This window comes from Falco punctatus (assembly GCF_963210335.1).
Source record: "Falco punctatus genome assembly, chromosome: 5".
NCBI classification, from domain to species: Eukaryota; Metazoa; Chordata; class Aves; order Falconiformes; family Falconidae; genus Falco; species Falco punctatus.
The window spans coordinates 23,512,187-23,526,480 of NC_137584.1; the positions used below are offsets into that span (position 1 = coordinate 23,512,187).

General features: G+C 39.1%; 1 protein-coding gene across 2 annotated transcripts in view; it reads left to right on the top strand.

The window, feature by feature from the left end:
* Positions 1-8,294, top strand: part of TDRP (testis development related protein) — a 78,308-nt gene extending 70,014 nt beyond the window's left edge. For both annotated transcript variants that reach the window (XM_080387769.1, XM_080387768.1), the window contains exons 3-4: positions 1,471-1,574; positions 3,651-8,294. In XM_080387769.1, coding sequence (XP_080243895.1) covers positions 1,471-1,574; positions 3,651-3,996 — 450 coding nt within the window. In that variant the 3' untranslated portion in view covers positions 3,997-8,294. The remainder of the gene's footprint in view (positions 1-1,470; positions 1,575-3,650) is intronic.
* The last annotated feature ends 6,000 nt before the right edge of the window (positions 8,295-14,294 follow it).

The following is a 14,294-nucleotide window of genomic DNA, read 5'->3' on the forward strand; positions in this document are numbered from 1 at the left end:
CTGGGTTGTGGTGAACCTGTCTCTCATGCACCTGGTCTGTCCATATCCCATGAACAAGAGCTGGAAATTGCTCTGGGCTTGCTCAGCCTTCCCTCTTCCAGAGTTCTCCAGAGCTTTGCCCAAAGCTGGATCCATGTTTGCATCTAACCAAAGTGAAACTGAGTCTAGGTTAGACCTCCCTCCTGACCCTAAAATGGACCTGCTATGTCTCCTGAGCTGGAGTGGCTGAGGCAGTTCAGATGTGAGTAGGGAAGGTGGGTGAGAAGTGAAGGTGTAGGACAGAGTGAGATGGGGGAACAGGAGATGGAAATACTCCATGACTAACATGCAATAACAAGGGTGCTGTAAATGGTGGAGGTTGCTGGTATCTTCCAGGTGAGGAGTTGGCGGTACCAGTATTTTCCTGTCTGGTGTTTGTGCTCAATTTGTAGGTGGTGTTTCACGTGTTTTAAGGCCTATGTGGACATACCAGTTATAAACTGTAATCAGTTAAAACCTGAATGTTAAATTGATACTATTTGCACCAATGAGTTCTGCAAAAAGGATGAAGTATAATAATTAGCCTCTGCTTGTATCGACAACTACGATTTTGTTGTGATTGTTTATTATGCCTCATAATATATTGTTTTATTTTTTAATGTAATCAAGTAACATTGATAGACTTGCTCTGCCATTCTTCCTAAATCCTGCGAGAAAGAGCAGCAGCTTTCATGCTCTGTGCTTGACATGCATGCGAGCGTTTCTGTTAGGAGTCCCTAAGCATGCTATCAACATACAAAAAGCCACTACCTGTTTTATTTTGCTTTAGGGGAGAGGGAACAAAACCTTTAATAATGTTGAAATAATAATTTATGCTACACCTTTAATGGTCACAGTAAATTTAGAGACTACACAGTAGTGCACCAGTGTCACGTGTTATATTCCACTGGTTAGCCAGTGCTCTCACCCTTTTTGCTCTTGGGGCCAGAAGTAGTAGTTTTGGTGAGTTAAAAATAGGAACGTTGAGTGCGAAGGAGGTTAAATCTTAAGAGTTTCATAATTCATCTGGCTGTCCTATCTGTTGTAGCCCCTTCTAGCAGTAGCTGTTCATTTAATTTCTGTCTACTGAAGCCTCTGAAACTGTTCCCTAAGCTGCCTAGATTCCCTTCTTAATGTGATATATTAAAATGAAGCCAGCAGCTCCTGCCTGCAGAAGAGCATCCAGGAGCCCAGCTGTACACACTGGCACCATCACTTGCATCACTCTGCAAACCGGCAAGGTTTTGTAGTCTTTGCTCTGCAGGAAAGGGCTCTTGCTGCAGTAACCCAGCTGACTCTCGAGGATGTGGCTGTCCTCTGCAGGCTGCACAGAGCTGCGGTGCCCCCAGCTGGGCAGCACACCAGAGGTAGGGCTGCTGCTGCCTGGCAGCCGCACTCTGTGCTTGTAAGTCTGTAACTCACATTTATGAGGATGTTTACTTTTCTGTATAGGTTCAAGGTGCAAGTTTCCGAGGTTGGAAGGAAGTGACGTCTATGTTCAATAAAGATGATGAACAGCAATTGCTAGCAGAATGTAAATCTCCAAAATCCAAAGGGTGAGTCAAACCAATTGGTCTATCTGCTATTAAAATACACAAACTGGAACAGAAAATAGCTGTGCAAAGCAGTGAAAGTAGACACTGAGAAACAGTAGTGTTCAACTTCTCGAAGTTAAATCACAGAAGAAAGTTTATGTGCATTTCCAGATTACATGGATGTTAAGCTTACGATGAATAAGGCATGCTGTATTAGGACAGGATGGATATTGTTGATAACCTTTTTTGGTCTGTCAGGAAGAAAAGGGAATTTAGCTGCATGATGATTTTTTACTGTAGAAAAGGAGTAAAGGTTTCTGAGTAAAAAGTGTCATTCCCACCCTTTCCTCTTAAGGATTAGTGATGGTTGGGTTTAGAAATTCCTTTTTTTACATGCTTTACTTTCTCCTTTGAAGTCTTGTCTACATGTAAAAAAGTAAAGTAGCTGTGCCAGGGTGTGCAAATCTTTCCTGTCAGAGCTGAGGTGTTTGCTTGGAACAGTTGCACTGCTGGTACGGTTAGAGCTGTTCTCTGAACAGAACAGACCTCTTCCCAGTACAGTTTTGCTGTTACAAGTACGTGTAGGCTTTACCTACACATGCTACCTATCTACCTTAGTTACAAATAGGAAAAACGTGCTACTCATCAGTATAGCTGATCCAGCCAAATATTAGCTTTGATAAGACTTGCTATAGTATGTTTTGTTTCCAGTTTACTTTGAAATATATATATTTCAGTATGCATGTGTGTGTGTGTATGTATATATGTGCGTGGATGTGTGTGTGTGTGAAAAAATATATATATGTGTGTATATATATGTAAAAGTGATTTAGAATATAAATACATACATTTCCATTTGAACCTGTTCAATAAAACTTTCCAAAAGTTCCCAGCTACTGTCCCTGTACAATTTTATGGTGTTATTAGGACGCTAGGTTGCTTGAAGGATCCTTTGCAATTGATGCTGAATATAAGAATCAAGTACCCGGTGAAGAGAGCAGAAGTATGAAAACAGAGCTACCACAAATGTGGAGAGCTATTTTAGCATTACTGTGAAAATGGCCTGTATTTTAAGTTTGGGGAAATTTTCCTAGAATTGTATATCATAGTTTTTACTTTACTTTGAAAGAAAAATGCAACTTTTCAAGTGCACTGCTCATAAAATATGAGAAGAGTGTTCAGAGTCTGTGACTGGCTTTAGCAATATGAAAATTCTGAATAATCATAAATCCAGAATTCAGTAAAGTAATTTAAAAATGTTGGTTCAGTTGCTTGTTTTTAAATATGCTACTGTCAAGCTTTCATTAATGGAAAAAAGCTTTTTTAATAGAAATATTTTAAAAAAAATCAATGGTGGTTTTATTTGTGGAGAAGGAATTTGTATGCTATTAGCAGATAATGTTTTTAATTTGCTGTTTAGCTCATTGAACCCTGAAAGCTGTGTGTTTCACCACTGGTATTCAGCCTTTCCTTATGGTCCATTATTTGATTACATACATAACCCTGCATGTAAACTTATGCATAAATGTTTGACATTCTGTATTTTAAGTACTCCACACTGTAAATATGAAATAATTCAGATTGAAGGTAGTTAATGGGGTAAGAAAGGTGGTAATATGAGTAGCCTTTCCAATGTCTCATTGAGAGAGAAATTACAACTAAGGTTGGTTTTTTCTCTTGTTTTTGGGAGGGGAATTTTGGGTATTCTTACCATAAATACAAAACAACTGTTTTCAAAATATTGTGTAGTTCTTTATGAAATAAATGCCGGTATCTTTAAAAGTCCTAATGCTGTGTGCATCAACTATTTTAGGATATAATGTTTAACTGGCAAGGTGATAAGAGGTATATGAAGCTGAGGAACATAGTGAGTGATTGTTAAAGCTGGTGGTAGGAAAAACATTTTCATATTCCTTCTACTGTCCTTCCTCTGGGTTTGTTTTTTGGGTTAGTTTGATTAAAGTTCTAAATTGTTCTAACGCATGCTAAAATACTTAATAAAGTTGCAAAGGCAGTTCTGTGTAATTCTTGGGGCGGGTGGGGTATTAAGTGCATTGTTAAATGAAGAAATTAATCACCTCATCACTTACTTTCTAGAACAAATCTAAAGTTAAAGGAGGAAACGAAGTCTGAAAAGAAGCCAGGTTTTTGGGACAGTTTGGTGATAAAGCAGAATGTCCCATCTAGGAAACCAGATGAGATTGAGGGATGGGAACCACCGCAGATTACCACTGCTGACTCTACCAGTGATGCAGCAACTACTTTAAATGACTATACAGCCTGGTCAGGCTGGGAAGATGAAACCAAAGGCTCCACAAAATACACAAACCTGGCCAGCTCAGGAAACAGTTCCAGGTGGAGTATCAAATCAGCTGGAAAGCTGGTTAGTATTAGACGTCAAAGCAAAGGTAACCTTACTGACAACTGGGAAGAACTAGAATGATACTAGTAATGTGAAATGCTTTATAGATAAGAAGAGAAAGGTTCCATGATTTACTTGTATGGTTAAACCAAAATCAAATCTGCTCAATATTGCACCTTTATACAGTACTTTGTTTTATTCAGATTGTTACAAATTTTTGCTCATCTGATAGTAAATTTTCCTATTACATTGTTAAATAGCTATGTTTTCCACACTTAAAGAAAAAACAGAGAATCTATTTTGTGCCTATATTTCACATTCAGACTCTGCAGTATGTTGGATTGTTGGTTTTACCAAAAAAATGTAATTCCTTAGTGAATGTATACACTGGTTGTAAATTTGACTGCCTTATGTAGGAACTTCCACTAGCTTGAGGTCCTGGGTTTTTTTCTGGTGTTTGAGGGTCACTCAAAATTTTAGTTTTGATGCTGTCCCTTTTTAACTAAGAATACTGATATGTCGCTTGCAGGGAGAATGCTTATACTTAGTAGACTGTTTTCCAAATCTTCAGCCTCAGCATATGCTTCAGCTTGTGCAAACAAGATGCTCAACTGTCACAATGTGCTATACTGCGTATGAAATAGGAAAATACTATTCTAATGTAACTCCTTCCACCACAGGATCTTCACCAATAGTCAGGTCAAATGGGTCTTCCAGAGTTTGTTGGGGTTTTTTTGTTTGTTGGTTTGTGTTTGGTTTTTTTTTAGTATCTGTATATATTGAACATTGTTTGACAAAGCTAAGCTTCTCACTTTTTAAGACACATGTTATGCCAAAAATAAAAATGATTGAAAATTTGGAAAGCAGCAGTTAGCAGAGTATAAGATGATCTCTGTATTCAGTACCCGTAGTGCTGAATCTAGGGATAAGTTGCTCCTTATGGAAGGGCATACATTTTCATTTTTTACAGTAGCCGATCCTTGTTCTATAAACAACTTTTTTGTCTTGTACTGGGTTGTTCCTTCCCCTCCTGCCCCATAAGCAGTGATTGAATTACACTCCCGCATTTTCAGGGTAACTGAGTAACTGAGCCATTGCAAGTATGTGCATGCATACAACTTCTGAAGCATTGTTGTTATAAAGCTCTGTCTTACTAGCTACTGATACTTTAATTTTTTGGTAAAAGAAGGTGAAGTGTTAAACTTGAGATTTGAAATGTATATAAGATACTAAAAGTGCCTCTTTCTAGCATATTGTCTCTCATTAGCAGTGCAGCTGATGTCAGATCCAAAGTTGGTTTCCATTTTGTTTATATGACCTATATAAATACTACTTTAACATTCATGGAAAAAAATCAAACCAAAAGTTTCAGAAAAAATGAACAGTAGGCCTTTTCTCTCCGGATTGTTAAACTGGTATAACAGAACTGAAAACTTGTTGACTGCCTAGCAGTATGGCCGGTACAGTCGGAAGGTCAGGTTAGCATTTCGGAGAAAATCAGCATTTTTGAAAGAAACCATCTACCTTTGTGTAATGGATGTCTTGTAAACGTGTTTTTGCAAGAAGCTTATGCTGATGAAAAGGGATGCATGCACTTTTCTTCTAAGGTTGTACCATGTTTCTGTTACTGCCACATTACCCCTTTCTTAGATCTCACCTCTCTCTTCCATTTCACGTAAATATTTCTGGCTTACAGTTCCTGCATAGCTATTTTTTTGAGATTCCTGTTGAGATGTGCCTGGAGGGAAACTGTAGCAAAATGTCTTTGGCTTTGTTTTTTCCCCCAGTATTAGTAGGATATTAAAAGGCAATGTTCTTAAGTTTATATAAAAGAACATCAGCGTTTTGTGTTACAAAACAGGATCTTATAACTGGCAAATGTATTTGTAAAATTGGCATTATATATTAAGAAAAATACGACTAGAGGAGAAAGAGTTAGCATTTATATCGCATCATTTAGTCTGTGAATAAACTCTGTATTTGCCTTTGGCAAGTACGTATGCTGAGGTTAATTATAGGAAAGAATGAGTATTCTTGGGTAAAGTATGCTGCATTTTATAGTTCATGGAATACCCTCTAAGGCATGAGCTAGTATTTAATTTGGTTGTTGGTGCTGACCTAAAAGAATGGAAAAAGATCTGCTAGCAGCCCTCAATGTTTTGCTCTCAAAGATGGGCTGAGAACTTTTAATTTCACTCCTGAAGAAACTATTTATACTGTGATGAGTAAAGGTTTTGCCTTGCACATTATACTGTCAAGTGCCTGTTTCTCACCTTGATGATGTGTTTGATGCACAGCTTAACTGCAGCATTTTTCAATTTGTTTTTAAATGTACGGTAAAGAATATGCTCACAACGCTGAAGCCTATTGTAAAACAAAATTGCATCGAAGTGGGAAATTGAGATATGTAAACTTACGGTTTAATCCTAGTGATGAAAGTTTTTGGTGTGCTTTTTAAGTGGTATTTCTCAGAAATAACCATTCTAAGGATGAACGTTAATAAATTTAATATAATTTATTGTTATGCTTTAATAATGTATTTGTCTGTTGAGAACTCACTGGTGTGAGCTTTTATGTTTATAAACTTGTCTGAATTTTCAGAATGGGGTCCTCTTTTTCTTTTACCTTTTTTTAGATGCTTGACTACATTATACATTTACGGGCTTACGCTATACACTGCTCCATATGTGGAATAAGTGTAGAATATGTCCCTTAGTATTTGTTTTGAAGTTGCATTTCAATCTATGTGAAATGGTTTAGAGGAAGGTAGCATTAAGATTTATGATAAGATTGCACAAAATAAAATATAGTTTATATTGCTTTCTCATAGCCAATCTGCATGATTGTTGGCGTGGTTTTAACGGGAATTAAAAGCTTCATGTGGCTGTAACTAGTCACTTAACTCTAAGCAAAGTTCTTTCTGAGTATTTTTATTTATTAGCATCATTTGCAAAAAGAAAAGTAGCTATTTTCCATATGAATAAAGATTTAGTTTGAACTGAAATGCCTTATTCTTCTATTATTTTTTTTGTCCCATTTTATTTGTCATGTGAATTGTTTCCATCTGTGTGGACGTTGTGTGCATCTTTGTAGAATACAGCCAAGGAGGTAATAGCTGTGATTGTCCAAACTCAGTGCATCATGCCATCTCGGAAGCTGCAGCATCCTCAGTTTAAAGCATGATGCGTTGCTTTCACAGGGAAGAAGTCATTGGGTTTGACAAACATCAATTTATTATTCTTTTTTGCTGGTATTTATTGGTTTAAACTTTTTTTTTTTTTTAATTTATTGGCTGTTATGAAAGCTTGGGCAGAGCTGCATTCTTTCCCTAAGGATTTCACCAGCTACATGTAAACTGGAAGACCTGGAATGCTCTTGCATACACTGGCCCCATAATGAGGTGAGACCTGCACGTCCTGGACTGTGACAGAAGTGAGATGCAGCTGCTGTTACCAGTAGATCAGCTATAGAAAGAAGTGTATTGTCAGCTTCTCGTTCTTCCACTTTAGTCCGCTGGCTTTGTTGTTGTTTAAATGGACTTAGCAGGGGACATTGAGGCAAAATGTTTCTTACCAAGAGTGTGTGAATTAGCAGAAACAGAAAATTTTATTCATACAAGTTACATTCTTAGGGGGAAAAACCCCTTATATTGAGATGCCTCTGACTGTACCCAGGTGGGTCAGGCGTACATCTGGGCTAGCGAAAGGAAGCGGAGGGACTTGCATTTCCAGATCCTGGGTAGTCAAGGACCTTGCCAAATTTTGAGCATAGCTGTTCCCACAGCCCAGGTGAATTTGGCCTGGCATCTGCCTCAATTTTGAAAAATTTTGAAGTGCTTGTTAATTTATATTAATGTCATGTGACAAAACTATAGGTCCCTGCCTCTGTACAGTCTGAAAAGAACATGAAGGTGTGTTGGCATTTTTTTTCCTAAATGCCTGCTCGTTGGTTTCTGATATATCTGGGAAATGAAACCAGCACTATGAAGAAGAAAAGTGATTTCCTAAAAGGTTTAGTCACTGGTGATAGTTTACAAAGGTGTGTATTATTAGATATCTGTCTGTCTCTCAAGAATTTCTTGTAGCATGACTGCTTTGTAGCATACAAGACGGAATTGGACAGATAGGCAAAGAATCCAGTGTAGAAATTGAGAGTGGCATTTATTGTAAATGCAACCAGCATAATAGTGGAAAGAAAATGTTTCTTACATTGTTACAAAGTAATAAAAGAGTATGAAAACAATCAGAAAATTGGGATTTCAACCATGGAAAATTATATGAAAAATATAATAGTAAACAAAGTGTGAGGAGATGATGTTTTTCATATGATACTTAGCAACTGTTATCACTGGTACTGATTAAAGAAATACCTGCTCTGTATTTGTGAAGAAAACTTTCCTGTTCTGTGTCTAGTATTTACTAAAAGATGCAAGAAAGTGAGTATATTCTTTTCAAGGCCATAATATAAGTAAAAGCTAGGCTGGCACTTAATTTTTTTGCGCTTTTGAGACCCAAATAACACTAGTGAAAGCTTAATAACATGTTTTGAACTCTGAGTTTGCTGTTGGAAAAGAAAAAGCATTACTTTCTGCAGAGAAAAATGCACAGCTGTATTTTGTAAAACTAATTTGTCCATTATTGAAAATAATGATTTCATATTTTGCTTTCTAGTTATTCTAACCCCTTGTACTGGGAAGACTGACTACACAGTTGAGTTAAAATAATTTTTTCAGAGAATTGGCTGGTTTAAATATTTGAGGTTGTATAGTAAACCAGTTCAGATTTGATACAGAACGATTCCTTTCTGTCTTCTGGCCTGTCTTACCTTGTACTTCTTTCCTTGAACCCCCAAATGCTGTTGTCTTGATCATCTGGTTTGTTCAGGAGTCTTGCAGTTCTGCATAAGATTATGGCGCTAAATGCTTCTGGTGTTGGAGAGATGGAGAAAATACTGTGGTGCGTGTGTTCATGCTGGAGAAAAGAGGGGAGACTCATGTATGCAGAATCCAAGTACTGTACTTGGTATATTGTTATTATTTTACTGCTAAAGCTTCCTTATGTGCAAGATAATGAATATTAATTATTCTTTGCTTTGTTTTATTTTTGTACTTGTCCCCATATACAAAGACAATCCTCTCTGATTACATAAAGACCTAGTCTTTGCTGTTTCTGTCATGATAGACACCCACTTTTAGGCAGACTTGCCTTCAGTTTAACGCCTGTGAACAGTTTATCTTTTGAACATTTAGACAGAAACTTGGCAACCAGCATTTGGCAGGACAAACAAAGGAAAACAAGTCAAGCATCATTTCCCATTAGGAAGTAAACTATTGTTTGATAGGATGGAGCACAAGATTCCCAGAAGTCATTCTGCAGATACAGTAATGCTGCACATAGGTATTGTGAAAATTGGAGACCTAATGAAATACCTCCTTGATCTTTTTTCCTTTTATAAACTCTACCATCTCCTGAAGCATGTTAACCTGCCTGTACAGTGTGGCTGTCATGCTGCTGCCTGCCAGAGAGCTCATGCATGTTGAACCAAACCGTTCTTGCCAAGGTGGACGGCCTGTTGGCATCTTTAGCCACAGTAGAAGATCTGAGCTCCTGACCTCTGTGGTGAGAACTGGCTGCACTGGGGACAGGAGAAGATTTTCAAGACAAGTGAAGGAGCAGATGTTCTGGCATTGAGGAATAAAGCATGGTATAAAGAGAAGTAAGAAGTCCAGAAGATCTGAAAGTGTTCCTAGGGTGGGTAGTATTAATGTTCGCTATTAGGCCAGGGCTTTAGTGTTAGAGGATCAGAACTAGCATACAGCTAGTCCTCTTTCCCAGTGTTTTTTCTTGATTATCCTCTTCAAGAACATGATTTTTGGCAGTGATGAGCAGCTGGAAAGAATGTGCCCTGTGCACAGGTACAAAACGAAGGTTTTAGGTGCCTTTAACGTTGGTGTGCTAACTCACAGCAAGGACTTCTCTAGATCTGTTCCATACTACTGTGCCTATAAATTAGACTTAATTGATCAAAAATGTAGGTGGTGAGTGCAGGTGGTAGAAGACTGTACCTTTAAATGTGGGCTTAGTAGAAAGCATATCTGGCCAGCCTGCAGTAAGAACTTAAGTGCTGGTGAGATTAAACTATTGAAGTTGTAGCTGAACTAAAGGGCTCCATCCAGTATCCTGTTTCTTCTTCAAATACTGTACTTTCAGCCTCCTCCCCTTCTCTGCTGTCTTACCAGATTCCTGAGATCTCTAAGAGCTTTCTCCATCCTTCCGTCTCCTTCCTGGCATCCCTGATGATTCCCCGTTAGCGTTGGGATAGTATTTCTTTTCCCCCCTCTTAGCAGATGAATGACATGCTAAAGGTTGATTTTTCATTGGTTGGGTTTGGTTTGTTTTATTCCTTTAAACCTGTGAATCTGGAAATTTAAGAAGCATCACTTTGAACTTGACAGTTTGGGAATGGGCAAGACAGTGGTTTGAGTGCTCTGCGCCCGGCTTCCACCTCCTGCCCCAGGCATGCTCTTTCGAGCAATCAGAAGCTGGACGAAGGGTCCTCACAGACGTACTGGTGGAGCCTGATCCTCAAAATACGTGTGAGAGCCTCCTTGGCAGAAGTGCATGAGGTGGGTGGCCCGAAGTCTCTCCCTGTCGCTATGATGCACGTAGCTGCAGCCGGTTGAAGGCCTCACACACAGAGCCTTGTTCGCAGGTGTTCCAGGTCGGGGTGCTCGCCACCTCACTTGTTAAAAGTTGTTGCGCTTGATGCGAAGTGGCTAACTAGGCAGTGGAGCAACACCGTCCTGGTTAGTGGTGGTCTCACTCTTGCCCAGTGGCTGTTTGAACACGGTTATGCTTCAGCGCAGGAGGAGGAGAGGGGCTGCAGATGAAGGCGCTGGATCAGGCCCAGCAAGGAAACCCAGCAGAGTTACAGGCTGGGGTACACCGCTGCAGGGCTGCCGCGTTGTAGTAGAGTATATCTAGTTTTGGTGACTTAGGAAAATACTGCCAAAGTATTGCTTTTATAAATTAGCCAAGTTCTAAAGGGACACCATCAAGTTAAGAAAAGGACTACAGGTTTACAGCCTTACAAGTCTCCAGCAGGAAAAAGTCTAAAAATAACTGCTATGTCTGAGGGAATAACAGGGACCGAAACAGGGGGAGAGGTGCTCCAAATATGCAGAAGTTTGTTCTGTCATCTAAGCATTTTGTGGGAATGACAACTGACTTCAGCAAATTAAGTGTTCTTCCATTATTATTTTGTTATAAATACCATAGGAATATAGTATTCAAGTGGAAAGAGCATATAAAAATTAAGGAAATTTAGAATTGTGACGACTGTTTGTGTATGCTTTGAAAATTGTTAGAAGGGCTTTCAGCTGAAGGCGCAATGGCTAAGTACCCACGAAGTACATCAAATGTAAAGCTGAACATGTTTTATTCATATTTGTAGAAAAATGTACACATAAACCTGTGGGAAATAAGCATTGCCACCATGTCTGAAAGGCAGTGGGGACAAATCTGCGTGTTGCACAGAGAACAGCCCATGGGAACCAAAAGAAACCCACCTTCACTGGCATTCTCACCTCTCACATTCTGAATCCACTTACCTGTCATGTCCTTGGGTACAGAAACTAAACTTTAAAGGTAACCTTCATCCTACCGAATTTTGCAGGAGTTGGGAATTAAGTTTCAGTGTCTCTTAAGGGGCTGGACCTGAGCCTTGCAGCTGAAAGCATAGAAACAGTGCAAATGAATAGCATAATTAGCTAATACTTCAATATTCTGAACCAAAATTTAACAACTATTTACAAACATTTGATAGTTTGCTTTATTGATGCGGTATCTTTGTATTGAATTGGCAGCCTTAGTTGGATATTAAGGGTCTAGGCTTACACTGACGCCCAACGTATAGAAGGAAAAAAAATTCTTTTCATCAAGACTGCTTATTGGGAAAACAGGAGGTGGGACTGTCATCCCCTCTCCTAAGGACATATGCTTAGTCATACAATGCCACATGGCTCGGCAGGCGCTGCCCACTTTTGGCCGTGATGTTCTGACCCTTAATCATCTAGCCCCGTGATTAAATACTGACCGAGGGCTAAAGAAAATTAATTACTATGTGGGAGTGCAGTAGCTTCAGCTGAAAAGACTGAGAAAGAATGGTTCCACAAATATTACCCCTAAAAATAATTATCTCATTTTGGTTGGATCAGCAACTTGAACTGACTGGCTGATGCTGCATCACTGCCTGCCATGGCACAGGGGAGAGGAGGGTGAATGTGACATGGGATACAACACAGTCTCAAATGTAGCTTTCAGGACAGGGAGTCCCCCAAATTCATGTTCTAACTGAAAATTTGGCATGAAACAGGACCTCTCATGGACTCTGAAAGAGGTGAGGTCTCCTCAGCTTTTCAAAATAAGAGCGCAGATGGTAAGCTCCCAGAAGACATGTATGCTTGACCTTGCTGGAGGTAAGTCTTGCTCAACTCTCTGGGCGAAAGGTAAGCACCTGAGGCCATTTCCAGGATGCTGCTTGACGTACTGTCCTGTTTCTCTCTAGCCGCTGCAGAGTGACTCCGTGTCTTCTGTCAGAAGCTATGAAGTACTTAGTTTGTTACACAGAAGTCCCATAACCCAGATTTATCAGATTTATCAGATGCTGAAGTTGACCAATTTTGTGAAGTTTGAAGGTTTTTGATGAAATCAGCTTCTAGGGCAGTTGCCTAACTTCAAGTGATGTGGCTTAAGAAATATGTATACTCTGCCTCACTTTCTATATGTACATGACAGAGGTTAGAGAGCAATAGCATAAATGCAAAATTAATAAATTTTCCCTCCTATTCATTGCCTCCTTTCTCTACAAGTGAATGAAGAGCTTTCATGCTTATTATTGGCTCAAAGATACACTCATACTAGACTGTTTAGCTAATACGGTTCTTTCTTTGCCACGGACAAAGCTGCAGATATGCTAATTTGTGCAACAGGCACATCTAAAACATTGTGCTACTATTCTCCCTTCCACTCTCCCCTCTCTGCCCCAAGTCTGTCAATCCTCTTCCTAGGGGGTATCTCTTTGAGCTAGTTTTGTTCTCACATTTCTGCTTCTTCCTTCTCCAAAAGTGAGTTTATGAATTTCCCAGGGATGGGGAGCAGAGGAAAGAGAAAGAGCAGGGTTCTGCACTTCTGCTTTTTCCAGACTTAGTCCTGTCTGACATCAAAATGGAAAGGCTCACTTGGTGCTTTCTGAACAGGTCCATGCCTACTGTCTTGTCGCAGAAACAGGAGAACAAAACTGTTGGGAAAAAATGTAATACAAGAAGCCTGGAGTCTCTCAGAGACAGGGTTTGGAGGTAAAAACTCCCAGTGGAGCAGGTGTTGGGGAGGGGGAAGGAAGGTCCATTTTTCAAAATTGTAATTTCAGGCTCCTGAAAATAGAGAGTGCCTCTATTGCCTTTGAATCAGTGTTGTTTTTCAGGACTAGAATTAAATAAAACCCAAATCACCTGAGATCGTGAAGTAATCATGTAGGGGCCACAGTTAGAACATGGTTTCTTACCTTTGCCACTGCAAGATCTGTATGTATATCCAGGTCTTGGAACAAAAGATGAGGAGCAGAAGAAAGCTGTAGATTTGGTCCATATTTCAAGGCACAATTCCTGCTTTAGGAGAGTGTGCCTGCCCCTCTTTGCATATGACGGTCAGCACACAGGAGCCCAAAGACAGGAGGTTTTACTTTAAGGCATAACCCTTCTCATGGGTTACAACACTTCAGGTTGCATGAGTAAGTGCTGGTGTAAAGAGCAATGTGATTGATTCCAGTTATCAAAATACATTCTTTACTACAGGTGAGACATTAACAAGATTGTTTTCCTGAAGGTGAAGTCCTTTCCCCTTTCCATCTCATGAACAGAATTAAAAAAAAAAAAAAAAACCACGAAAACCAAACACCACAATACAAATCCTGTTGATCAAAATTACTGCCTTAGCTTTTTGCTTAGGTGATACAATTAAACTCTTATCTTCTTATGCATCTGATAGCATAGCTTGATTAGAACTAACTACATGTCTGAAATCAGTTTGCAAATAAAGAAAAATTAATCTATCTCACCATTTTTGTTATAAGTCATGTGTCTAGTCTAAGTAATATATTCACTAAATATTTAGCTTGTGGAATGACTCCCAAAGCTGAGTTTTAAAAGGTTAACACTGCTCATGACAGTGTGATTCTATACTCAGTCTTTAATATGTAAAAAAAAAAAATAAATAATGTATATACTTGCACTAAAATGCTTCTCAGGGCAAGCATGCCCATGTGTTGGGTGGTTTTTTTTTTGTACATAGAAAAACGTTTGAAAGTCTACCTTACTGGCTTTT